General features: G+C 67.5%; 1 protein-coding gene across 1 annotated transcript in view; it reads left to right on the forward strand.

Moving 5' to 3' along the window:
- CHLNCDRAFT_58546 (hypothetical protein) overlaps positions 1–11,322 on the forward strand; it is a gene marked incomplete at its 5' end in the record, with an annotated part of 21,358 nt that extends 10,036 nt beyond the window's left edge. Inside the window, 31 exons of the mRNA XM_005845531.1 lie at positions 145–266; positions 732–829; positions 995–1,072; positions 1,240–1,375; positions 1,578–1,666; positions 1,798–2,308; positions 2,486–2,571; positions 2,732–2,866; positions 2,978–3,041; positions 3,177–3,295; positions 3,514–4,004; positions 4,157–4,216; positions 4,433–4,535; positions 4,728–4,823; positions 5,016–5,105; positions 5,359–5,441; positions 5,640–5,855; positions 5,982–6,065; positions 7,163–7,266; positions 7,804–7,907; positions 8,021–8,524; positions 8,639–8,752; positions 8,980–9,046; positions 9,206–9,401; positions 9,669–9,754; positions 9,982–10,032; positions 10,199–10,265; positions 10,463–10,539; positions 10,695–10,747; positions 10,942–11,024; positions 11,163–11,322. Coding sequence (XP_005845593.1) covers positions 145–266; positions 732–829; positions 995–1,072; positions 1,240–1,375; positions 1,578–1,666; positions 1,798–2,308; positions 2,486–2,571; positions 2,732–2,866; positions 2,978–3,041; positions 3,177–3,295; positions 3,514–4,004; positions 4,157–4,216; positions 4,433–4,535; positions 4,728–4,823; positions 5,016–5,105; positions 5,359–5,441; positions 5,640–5,855; positions 5,982–6,065; positions 7,163–7,266; positions 7,804–7,907; positions 8,021–8,524; positions 8,639–8,752; positions 8,980–9,046; positions 9,206–9,401; positions 9,669–9,754; positions 9,982–10,032; positions 10,199–10,265; positions 10,463–10,539; positions 10,695–10,747; positions 10,942–11,024; positions 11,163–11,280 — 4,285 coding nt within the window. The 3' untranslated portion in view covers positions 11,281–11,322. The remainder of the gene's footprint in view (positions 1–144; positions 267–731; positions 830–994; positions 1,073–1,239; positions 1,376–1,577; positions 1,667–1,797; positions 2,309–2,485; positions 2,572–2,731; positions 2,867–2,977; positions 3,042–3,176; positions 3,296–3,513; positions 4,005–4,156; positions 4,217–4,432; positions 4,536–4,727; positions 4,824–5,015; positions 5,106–5,358; positions 5,442–5,639; positions 5,856–5,981; positions 6,066–7,162; positions 7,267–7,803; positions 7,908–8,020; positions 8,525–8,638; positions 8,753–8,979; positions 9,047–9,205; positions 9,402–9,668; positions 9,755–9,981; positions 10,033–10,198; positions 10,266–10,462; positions 10,540–10,694; positions 10,748–10,941; positions 11,025–11,162) is intronic.
- Positions 11,323–12,006: the final 684 nt, after the last annotated feature.

Below are 12,006 nucleotides of genomic sequence, written 5' to 3' on the forward strand. Positions count from 1 at the left end.
CGATCTGGTGGGCTGGCCGCGTCAGCCGCGCGCCTACCAAGGCTGTTGCGCAGCCGCTTGCCACGCGCCTGCGCTCCTCCATCCCCTGCCACCAATGCCATCAACCACGCACCACGGTGGCCCTGCCCTGCCCCTCTCGTGCAGGGGGGCACGGGTCTACACTGCCGACAGCTCCATCTGTCGGGCCGCCATCCACGCCGGCGTGCTGACCAACTCTGGAGGCTTGGCGACTCTGTACTGGCTGCCTGGGCAGGACGGGTACACGGGTGAGGCGTGCTATAAGCCAGCAAGCTGCTGCTACAAGCGGCTGCGCTGCAGGCAGCCGACGTGCCTCACCCGTTGATGCCTGCTGGCCTGCTGATCCCATGCATGTGCATGCATGTTGGGCAAAGTGGGCCTGGAACTTATCGTCCACCCCTCCTTGTGCCAATGTGCAGCAAGCACCGCCAACGGCATCACCACTCAGGCATACGGCGCCTGGCACGACTCTTTCACCTTTGTCGCCCCATCACCGCCGCCGTCCCCTCCCCCTCCCAGCCCCTCTCCACTGCCACCCTCCCCTGAACCGCCCACGCTATCCACACCCAGTCCCAAACCTCCCTCGCCCAAGCCCCCGCCAAGCCCGGAGCCGCCCAGCCCGGAGCCTCCCAGCCCCAAGCCGCCCAGCCCCAAGCCGCCCAGCCCCAAACCGCCCAGCCCCAAGCCTCCCAGCCCGCCCCCACCCAGCCCAGACCCGCCCAGCCCGGAGCCGCCCTCGCCCAGGCCCCCACCACCGCCCAGCCCTGAATCGTCCACCTCCAGCTCCGCGCAAGAATGCGAGGAAGGCAGCGTGAGTCTGCTGGGTGCGGCCTGAACCTGCTGCGGGCAGAGCGGCGTGTGTTCGCTGCTGCTGGGCCCTTGGGGGCTCCCAAGCGCCTTGCGTGGCACGCTGGATGCCTCCCCACCCTGTCCTGTCCCACCCCACCCTCTCCGCCCTCCCTGCACCCCACTGCAGCTCTTGAACGTCTGCACCAGCTGCGACGGCTGCGGCAGCGGCGAGTGTGTGTGCCTCTTTGGCGCTTGCGTGTGCCTGGTGCGAGCCGTCGCCGCAGCTGCCTGCTCGCCGCCACCTTGCAGCCGCTGCCATCTGCATTCGGGTGTCTTCCATCTCTGCTGTGCATATCAAAGCATGGCACGGCACAGCATATAGCTTGACCTCACACCCCCTCACTCACCCACCTTCCTCCCGTGCCGCTTCAGTCTTACGGCTCCACCGCCTGCCAGGCCGGGCAGGTGCGGTGCGGCGTGTGCGGCGTGTGCGAGGACGGCGCGTGCCGCGAGCTGCCGGAGGGCGGGCGGGGCAGAGGCTCCTACAAGAAGCGCATGTGCTTCGAAGGTGAGCGCTTGCTGGAGGAAGGCAGCCGCTGTTCAGGCAGCCAGGAGCAGGCTAGGCCATGTGGCCGCGCACCGAAAACGGAACCCTTCCCTGCCCACGCTTCCCGCTCTGCCCGGGCTGCCTGCCTGCCTGCCCAGCAGCCAACCCACCTCCGCCTCGGAGCCGCTGCCTCACTCTCGCTCGCACCCTGGCCCGCCTGCAGATTACCCCCTGGGGTGCCCAGCCAACAAGCCCATCTGCCAGGCTCGGGCTTGCGAGCGGCCTGGGGCCGTGGGTCTAGGATACTGCAGGGTGAGGCTGCAGCCGCTGCTGCTCCAGCGGCTCCTGTCAGCAGCGGCAACAGCACCCCTGCGCCTGCCAGGTTCTTCGCTCTTTGTACTGGCGCCTCAACCTTGTGATCACCTGCTGCCCTACCCCTGCAGAAGGAGAATGACCCCGGCTACAACGGCAACAATGGCGTGGGCAACGGCGCCAGCAACGGCGGCGGCAGCGGCGAGCAGGCTCGCCGCCGCCTGCTGTCTTCGGTGCCGGGCGGGCGGGCGGTTGAGGCGCTGCAGCAGGCGGCTGGGGGACTCCTCCAGCGCCGCCTGCGTGGCATCGGCAGCCCCACCCTGCCGCTTGTGCAGCCCGAGCAGCCACGGCAGCTGAGCAGCGGGGAGCTCAACGCCCTCATGCACGGCGCCTACCGCGAGGAGCAGGAGCAGCGGCGGCGGCGCCGGCTGCTGCAGCAGGCCGCCGCGCCGCCCAACGGCACCTCGGCCGGCCCGCCGCCCGCGGCGGGGGCGGCGCAGGCGCCCGCGCCCGCCCCCGAGCCAGGCGGCAGGACCATCATGGTGAAGGACCTCAGCGCCGTGGACGGTACCGGCGGCAGTATCTACGTCGTCACCTCCACGGGGGTAGAGACCAACGCCACGGCCAACGCGTCCGCGCCGGGTGCGCCTGCGCCCACGCCTGCATGCCTCTGGCAGCTGCGCGGGCCCCGCCGGCCCGCCCTGCCCAACACCGCCCTGCCTTGTCCTGCCCTGCCCCTGGCTGACCCCACCACACGCATACACACACGTGCGCACACACTAACACATAGCTCCCGTGCGCCCCACTCCTGACCTGCAGCCAACGTCACGCTGCCGGAGGGCGTGGCCAGCCAGATTGAGGGAATCATGGAGTCAGTCAAGAACAGCGTCAGCCTCACGCTGCAGGTGGGAGGCCCGCCTCGCCCGCCACTCGCCACGCACATGCGCTGATGCGCCGCTCCAGCCACAACTTGCGCAGCGGCGCATGCGGTGCCGAGGCATCTGATCCGAGGCCGCTTTACCCTTACCTTGCCCACGCTGCCACCCCGCCCCGTGCGCCATGCAGAGCGGGGAGGGCATCTATGCGCTGTGGAACACGCTGTTCTGGGTCTCCATAGCGCTGGTCGCCATTCTGTGCCTGCACGCCGCCATCCGCGCACTGATCATCTGGCGCAAGTGGCGCATGCGCATGTTCTTCGAGGTGCGGCGCCTGCTGTTGTGCGGGCTGCTAGTAGATGTCAGCAGCCGTGTTGCGATGAGAGTTGGTTACTTGTGGGCTGAGCGTCTCCCTCTCTGCGCCTTGCTGCTGCAGTGGCCACGGCCGGAGCTCTGGTTCATGTGGTGTGTGCTTCCCATCATCGCGGCCCAGGGAACAAGTGAGTGGCACGCCTTGATGCCGTGCTGCCAGCCTACCACCAGCGGGCGCTGCTGCGCTGCATGACGGAGCCTTCCAAGCTGCTGCCTGGCTGGCCGGCTTCTGACCCTCGCCCTCCCTGCGCCTGCGCCCGCAGTGCTTGTGGTGGGAGAGACCACGGGCGAGGTGGCGGCGGGCGTCGCCTTTGGCATCCTGCTGCCCGTGGGGCTGTTGGCCATGTCTTTCTTCCTGGTCGTCAAGCACCTGACCATGGTGGTGAGCGCGGCGGCTGCGCCACGCGCCTGCCCTGCCCACACCTCGCCTTGCTTGCCCAGTTTCCTCGGGCAACCAAACCGAGCTCGTCAACGCCTAGGTGGAACACAGATCGGCACCCTCGCTCCCTTGGCAGCCCTCGCCCCTTGCTGAGCTCTGTGTCTTGTCCACCCCCGCCCCCCTCCGTCCCTCCCTCCCTCCCTCCCGTTGCCTCCCCGCAGATCCCGCATCAGCGCAGCGCCTACTACCTCCCCGACCAGGAGGCGGAGAAGGTCAAGCGCAAGCGGCAGGCCAAGCTGGCCCGCCTGCAGTCTGGCGCCACCAGCGCCGGCACCCTGGGCGACGTGCCGGCCGGCCCCAGCGGCGCGCCGCGCCTGGAGCGCGTCAGCACGGGCCTTGGCGGCTCCGACTACAGTCGCACGGTGTCGCTGCAAGAGCGCGGCAGCTGGACGCGGCACGCTGGAGCGGCCAGCCCGGGCGCCGCCTCGGCCGCCTCGCGCTCCTCCGGCGCCGGCTCGGCGGCCGGCGCCGAGCTGCTGCGCCCGGCGCGGATGGACAGTGGTGCTGGCAGCGCCGGCGAGCAGGAGGAGGCCAGGAGGCCGCTCAAGAAGCGCATTAAGAAGTGGCTGGTGCGCTTCATCGTCAAGCCGCTGATCGGCTTCGACCCCTCGCTCCAGGGCGAGTGGGTGCCGCCGCACGGCTACGACGTCAGGTCAGTGGGAGCGCCGCGGCTGCTGCCGCTGCTGCTGCGCCTTCCGTTGCTGGCGACCGGCCACCGCGGCGGCCTGGCGGAGCGCAACTGGCGGCCGTGCTGCCTTGCGGCTGGCTGACTGGGGGCCCCACCTGCTGCTGCCCCGCCTGCAGCTTTGTGGCGCGGTACGGCGTGCTGTTTGAGACGTCCCGGGGCCCTGACGTGGTCTACAGGTGCGTGCGCCAGGGGGGGAGACTTCTTGTTCTGGCTACCCCACACTATTTGTTGCCGCTGCCGCCAGATGTGCTGCATGCCTGCCGTGCACCTTGTTCGTGGACCAGACCTTATTTCCCCTGCCCTTCCTGCCCTGGGCAGCTGGTGCCGTTAAGGGGCATCCCACCTGGCACCGCGCTCATCCCCTGCATGCCGTGCCTTTCCACCTGCTGCAGGCCCGGCACATTTGAGTTGGACCCTGCGACCGGCAAGTATGACCGCGGCGAGATGATCCCCCTGGCCGATACGCGCTGGTCCAGGGCACGAGAGGTGGCCCGGGTGAGCGCCTGGCAGGCAGGGCACCATGCACGCTTGAGCGCCGCCAGACCAAGAGCCTGCCATACCAAGGGCCGCCTCCAGCTGGCAGTGCTGCTAGTGAGCGCGCCCGCCTGGGCTCCCCAGGAGGAGCGTGTGTGTGCAGCCATCCTGCGCTGACGTGCCTGGCCTGCTCTGCCCTGCCTCCTGCTGCAGACGCTGGGCGTCACCGTCCAGCTGCTGAAGCTGGTGCTGTTTGCCCAGCTGGCCTCCATCTTTGGCCACAGCTCCAGCATCAGCCCCCTATGGCAGGTGCGTGCTGAGAGGGCTGCCGCCGCCGCATGAGGGGTGCCTCCCTGCCTCACCACGCTGCCTGGCGCCCCCCCAGCGGGCCACCGTACTCTGGGCATCGCTCTGCCCGAGCATCCACCTGCGAGGCCCATACCCTGGCTTGTCCCACCGAACTCATCCCATTGCTGATCCGGCACTGCCGCTGTACCGCAGGTCATCCCCATGCTCATCCTCATCGTGGTCTACTGGACGTATGTGCGTTTCTTTGTGCCCATGGCCTCCTTTGGGGACATGGCAAACGAGGTGGGTGTGCAAGCCAGGGAGGGGAGGGAAGCTGGAGGCGCTTCCCTGGGGATGGGGGCATTAAAGAATTAAGATGCAACAGGATGGGGGCATAAAAATAAACAGCGGCAGCAGCGGGCACCAGCGTCAGCTTGCGTTGCTGTTCGGAAGAGGCGCCCCTTGTTGCTGGGAGAGCAGCCTGTGTTGTCAACGAGGGAGGGTGTTCTGGTCGGCAGTACACTCCAAGCACGCCGCGCTGCTTCCCGCGCTGCAGGTCGCCGGCTGCGCCCTGGATCTGGGCACCTTTGTGTGCGGCATCATCCTGGCTGTGACCCCGGTCACCAGCTACCAGACCATGTGAGCTGCCCGCCCCGCCTCGGCGTGCAATGCCGCTCACTCTTCCAGACTGCTTCAATGCTACGCATCTGATGGGCTGCGCCGCCTGGGCACCACTGGAGTCATTGTTTGTCAAGTGGTCCCACGTGAACTGTTCTCTGTTGCTATGGATGTTGCTATGGATCCTGAGCCTGTCCCACCCTTCTCCTCCTGCTGCAGCAACAACCTGGGCATTGCCATGCTCTCCTTCCAGTTCCTCTCCCTCATCCTCACCCTCTTCCCACCCTGCATGGAGTTCCTTGTCATGGGCGTGGGCTGGGTGTGGCACAAGCTCTTCCCCAGCCCCGGCGACAAGTTTGCGCGCGTGGTGGAGGAGGTCATGCGCAAGGATGAGCGCATCCTGTCCCGCAAGTTTGCCGACCGCTGGCTGCTCAAGTGAGTGCCCCAGTGGCGGCGCTGGGCTTCCGCTGCTGCTGCGTGTGCGCTGGCTGTGGGCGTGTGTTGCGACTCGCCAGCGCTGCTGCTGAGCCTGGGTGCCACTGTCGCCATGCCTGCCCGCAGGGTGCACGGCCGCGGCCTCAACCAGCGCGCGCTGCACCAATATGAGAAGCAGCAGCTGCTGCTGCCGTTTGGCTTCAACATCAGGTGAGCGGGTGGTGCCAGAGATTGAAGCTGCCTGCCCCTGGATGCTGAAGCACGAGCAGGAGACGAGCCGTGCGCCGACTCTCCCTGCCCCCGCGGATGTGCAGACCCGCCGGCCTGGTGCGCACCCTTGCCTTTGGCGGAGGCAACAGGCAGCAAGCCAGCCGCAGAGACGCGCAGTCCGCAGTCAACCAAGCGGCAGCGGAGGCTGCGGCTGAGGTGGCAGCGCACCAGGGCCGTCGCCGGCCCAGCATGCTGGCCTCCCTGTCCAGAAGCTTCAGAAGGAGCAGCGTGGAGCGTCGGTCGCAAGACAGCACCGCGCGCCCGTCCCCCTTGCTCCCCTTTGCCGGCGGCAGCACCACGGAGGGCAACCCGCCGCCATCCGCTGCCGCCATCTCCGCTCCCCCATCCACGGCGGCGCCAGGCAGCCCCCGGGCCAGCCCCGCAGTCGGCAGCGCCCCTGCCAGCCCCAGGGCGGGCAGCGGCGCCGGCACCCCTCCCGCCTTCTGATTGTTGAGACACGTGATGGGACACCCTCCTTATTCCAGCGCCATCCGATCAACGCTTGACGAATGACCCAGGTGAAGCAGGTCGCTGCATGTTGCACCACCACCACTGTCTGACTTTCAGAGTGCATCGTTCAGCGCGCGCGTGCGCTGCGCACGCACTCTCCCAACACCTTGCCTTCATTCTCTTCTCTTCACTTATTGCCAAGACCACTTTTCCTCGCTATAGCAGCGTTCCTCTGCCGTTTTGCTAACACTGACCACATTCATAAGCGACCTCCCTTGACTCTACTCGCATCCTCAACCCCTAGTATAATCTGTTCTGACGTGGGTGTCTCTCTATCGACATGTTTTTCTTTTGCACTGTAATAACCTGCACCCACGTGCCGCCAAGCAGAGCGGGAACCGCCGAACACAGCAGGAACAGATGGGCGCGCACACGAGGTGGGGCGGCTGGTGGCAGGCGTGGTGGGGTCGGGGAAGTGTCATGGTGAGAAATGGCGCATGCGGCAGCGAGGCACTTGGCCTCGCCAGTTCAGTGCAGAGAGCTATTCCACGCTGTCTCCCATCAGGCCCCACACGCGCCACTTGCAGGAACACGGCCCAGGCAAGTCGCCCTGGCCCACAGTGCCCGCCGTTGGGGGTCAGCAAAGAAGGCTCTTGCACAAATGGCGGATGGAGGCAGCTAGCCCTCACTGGTGCGCGCCAACATCACATGCAGAGGCATATGCTACAGCCAGTCTCTGTGTGGCTGCCACTGGTGGCCGAGTCTGGGCATGCTCGACGGCACAGGGCGGCTCAAGTGCGGCGGCGGGAGGCAGGGTGCGGGGGCACCCGCTGTAAGCTCCAACCGGCGCCGGGGCTCGCTCCGCGTCGTTTCTGCTCTCAAACGTCCGATTCTGCGGCTGGGACGCCCAGAGAGCTGAGCCCGAAACTGCCCTTCGAGAAATTGGCGCTCAGGACCTCCCGGCCCGCCGGCCGCAATGGCCGTCAACGACCAGATCGTGCTCGATGGCGATGGGTTTGAAAGCTCCTGAGGCTCAACCTTCTGCAGCTGCAGGCCAGCTGCCCGCCCCGGAGGGACAGTACACCACGTGGGACAGGAAAGCCCAGGGACCTCCACAGCGCCCCCAGAGGTGTATTCGAGCCCAACAGAACGGGCATGGAGCAGCAGAGGCCGAGGCGGAGAGGCGGAGGAGGGGTTCATGTCCCCCTCTTCCCCTATCCCCTCTCAGCCGCCCTCTGGTTGCTACTGCTGGCGGTGATCGTGGGACCACGCGCGGCGGGGGGCTTCGAGGCGGCGGAGGTGGAGGTGAGAGAGTTCATGCAGCAGCATGAAGTGAGCCCCACGTCCCGGCCCCTCCCGCCTCCCACAAACCACCAGCTGGGCGCGGGGGATTCTTTGTGGCGGTGTGCGGCGCACTGAGCGGTTTGCCGCCCCATTTTGCGCAGGTCCACCTGCCGCTCCCGACGCGTCCCGCGCTGTTTGCCAGCGGCAGGCACGAGAACAGCAGCAGCACCATGGGGCTGCTGCCGGACGCCCTGCGCCGCATGCTGCTGACCACATATGAAACCAGCGGCAACATCGGCACGCTAGGGCCGCAAGTGCCGGTCATCCTGGCCATAGCTCCCAACCAGCCCGTGGTGGCAGTGAATGCCAGCTCCGGCAGGATCATCGTCGCGGATGCGGTGAACACCACGCGCTGCATACGCTACGCGCCGGGCTTCAACGCCACCACTAGCAGCAGCAACGGCGCAGCACGTCCGCCGCTCGACCTCAGCGCTTGCCTGGTGTCCACCACAGTGGTGGCCTCGGCCATCCAGGAGATCAGCGTGCAGGCAAGCACATGCTGCAGCTGGCTGGGCAGCGGCGCTGTACCAAAATCAGCGTACCGATCCTGTAGCGACGCGGCAAGCAGGCGGGGCAACCGGGCAGGGCGGCATATTGCGCGCCACGTGGCGGCATTTTGTGCCCGCTGGAGCGCCGCAGGCCGCATGCCGGCTCGGGGATGGCATCTCACTTGCCCCTGCTGTTGCTGCTGCTGCTGCTGCTGCACCTTGATGCTGCAGGTCATGGTCAATGCATTAGTAGACAGCATGAGTGTGGAGGATTTGGATGTGGTGGGCGGGACAGCGCTGCAGGTATCAGCGCCATTCATCAAAGGCGCATTCCAGATCTTCGACGTGAGCACAAGGAGCAGCCGATTGGGCAGCCGAGGGCAGCTGGACGGCCTGGCAGCTGCCGTGCTGCCACTCCGCATGCCGCGCTTGCTGCGGGCGAAAGGAGGCCAGCCGGCGCACTTGGAGCTGCTGGTGCTATGCTGGCGGCGCATGTGCGCAGACGCACAGACATCAGGCAGCTGACCCCTCTTTTGGCGGGCGTGTGCTGCCTCTGTTGTTGTTTGCTGCAGGTAACGGTGCGGCTGGCTATGGCTGACACACCTTGCAAAATCAGGGTGCTGCCCGGGACGTTCACAAGTGAGCGTCGTTGCCCGCCACATGCCGCCGGCGCCACCTGGCGCGCGGCAGCCTCCTCGCCTGGGTTGGTGCCAGCAGCGGCTGGCAGCAGGCACCGGCGGGCCGCATGCGCCGCACGTCGTCACATCCCGCTCCGCATGCTTGCACCTTTTGCTGCAGACCGGGCGGGGGAGCCCACGGAAGGCAGCAACACGCTGGTTGCTGTGTGGGACACCCAGCCGCCTGAGCCCATCGTCAACACCATCGGCTCCTACCAGACGACCGACCAGCAGCGCTTGCCCCTGGTCATCGATTTCGGGGAGCGCGTGCTGCAGCTGAACCCACTGAAGCTGTTCAGTGTGACGGGGTTCGCCAGGTGCGCCTTCTGGCTGGGAGATGGCTGGCTGGCTGGCTGGCTGGCTGCGGGCTGGCTGCGGGGAGCATGCGCATGCGCGGGTGGGGCAGCAGCCTGGGCGCGGCAGCTGCTCCGTAGGCGTGCACAGAGCGTGGCCAGGCGGCGCGGCCCCTGGCAGGCCTGGCGGGGCCTCGGCGGGCTGCCCCGTGCCGGCGCTGGCCGGCGAGTAACGCGCGCTGCTCAGGCACCGCTGGTGCTGATGCCACGGTGTGTCCCGCCTGTGCGCAGGTTGGATGTGTTGTATGAGGTTTTGGAGGGCAGGATCTTCCTGATCGGCAGCATTTCGGACCCAGAAGTCCCCGTCATAGTCACAGGTGCGCGTGCGCGTGTGCTGGGGCAGAGCAGCGGCCAGATGTGGGCGCCAGGAGGGCGCACTATGCCGTTGCCGCCGCCGCTGCTTCGTGCGGGGTGGCGGCACGTCGTGCTTGCGCTGCGCGGGGCGCGCGGAGCTGGGGGGCGCGCGGAGCTGGGATGGTGCGGTGCAGCGGGGACGGGGCGCTGGAACCGACCGGGTTGCATGCGCTGCCGCGGCCTGGTGCAGTGACGGTGCCAGCCAACGTGACGACTGACATCATGGGCAACCCCAACGCTGGTGGGTGCCTGCCGCCTGCGCCGCGGCCGCCGCTCCCTGCGTGCGTGCGAGCAAGCCGCAGCCGGGTCGGGTGGCGTGGCAAGCTGGCTGAGACGCCTCCCTCCTGTTGCCCGACACCCCGCCTCCCACCACACTGTCCTGCCGCCCTGCCCTCCCTTGACCGCAGGCGTCACGTACGACCTGGTGTATCTGCCTAAGAGCATGCAGTCGGAGAACGTGGGCAAGGCCATGTCGTGAGTGCCGCTGCGCTGCCGCCCTCTTCTTTCCAGCATGGTCGCCTGGCCCCACCTGCGCGTGCAGCGCGGCACGCTGCACAGCAGTGCCGGGTGCTAGCTGGCGGCGGCGTGGAGGGGACCCACCGGCCCTTGTCCCCAAAATCCCTGGACTCACCTTGCCATGCCCCCTGGCTGCCTTCCTCGTCTGCCTGCAGGGCGGTGTTTGCGCTGTCTGGCGGAACTTTCTTCCTGGGCACCATGGCCATCAACGCCCTCCTGCCGCTGTCTGTCTGTGAGTGTGCTGCACCGCCGGAGTATGCAGCAATGGCAGGCGGCCAGGCGCTGGAGTTCTCCTCTCATTTGCAGCCTTGAACCGCTGCGCTCGCTGCCGTGCCATCATGATTGAATGCGCCGCTCATGCGCTGCTTCCATGCTCTCCCTGCGCAGTCCCCACCGGCAACAACCTGGGCGTGATGGTCAGGGTGCAGTTTGTCTACCTGGTGAGCTGAGCCAGCAGGCTGACGTGGCATGCTGATGTGGCATGCCGTGCCGTCCCGCGCCATGCTGCCATGCTGCCAGCATGCCGCAGCTTCCCGCTTCGTCATTTGCCACTGCTCCCGGTCCTGTGCATCCTCCCCATATCCCGCCCTGACCGTGGCCACTGCTGCTTGCTGCGCTGCTGACTGCTCCGCAGTTTGGGCAGCTGAGCATCCCCACGCTGCCGCTCAACTACCGCGTAGCTGCCGACCAGCTGGGATACGTCACCCTCGACTTCCCGTGAGCGCTCAGCCCAGCCGCTGCCGCCGCCGCATGTTCTTCCTCGCGGGTCCCTGCCCCGGGCTTGCCAAGGATGCCTGCGTGCCTGCTGCTCCTCCCATGCTGATAAACCATGCCGTGCTCTCTGCCTGCCTGCAGCTCGCCGGTCAACCCAGACGGGTCGACCACAGCCGGGGAGGACGGCTCCACCACCACCGGGGATGAACAGGCGGAGGCCGCATTTCATTACGCACATATTATACATAGCCTATTATAGCCTATTATAGCCTATTATAGCCAACAGTAGCCCACCCGTCCGCTCACAGAGAGCCATCGCGCCGGCCTCGCGCCGATCACCCCCACACCCCCACCCTCCACACTCACCCACCCACCCATCAGCATGTCAAGCAGCGAGGGAGCCAGCCTTGGGCAGCGCAGCCAGCAGCCGATCAGCAACCCGGCCTCCCGGGCATCCCTGCGGCCCGATTTCCCCCATATCGTGGTCAAGGGGCTCGCTCTGGAGGCCGGTGGGGGCCTGGGGGCCGCAGTCGCAGCCTTCGTTTTGTTTTGCCGGGCCAGCCTTCACCTGCCAGTGCCTGACTGTGTGCCTGTGACCTGCGTTGAGATTCGGGTGCGTGGGGACGGGCGCAGCGAATGCCACCTGCGACTGACTCCTGCCCTGTGCGGCGCCCTGATGGGTGCCCGCCGCCGCCTTTCGTGGGCAGCACCAGAGGTCAGCATTGACCTCTGGCGCTCACCTGGGGAGCTACAATACCTCCATGAGCTGCGCCAGCAGCGCGCGGAGGAGCCCCCAGCGCGCCAGGTGGGGCGGGCTGCGACCTCTCGCTGGTGGCGAGCGGCTCCCCTCCCGCCGCCCTCAGCTGAAGTCGTTGCCGCCCCTGTTGCTGCTGCCCCTGCCCAGCCCACGCCTGCGCCGCCTACACTGCCTGCCGCCGCCGCCGCCGCTGCCGCCGCCGCCGCTGCCGCCGCCGCCGCTGCTGCC

The sequence above is a fragment of the Chlorella variabilis genome, assembly GCF_000147415.1.
Source record: "Chlorella variabilis unplaced genomic scaffold CHLNCscaffold_17, whole genome shotgun sequence".
NCBI classification, from domain to species: Eukaryota; Viridiplantae; Chlorophyta; class Trebouxiophyceae; order Chlorellales; family Chlorellaceae; genus Chlorella; species Chlorella variabilis.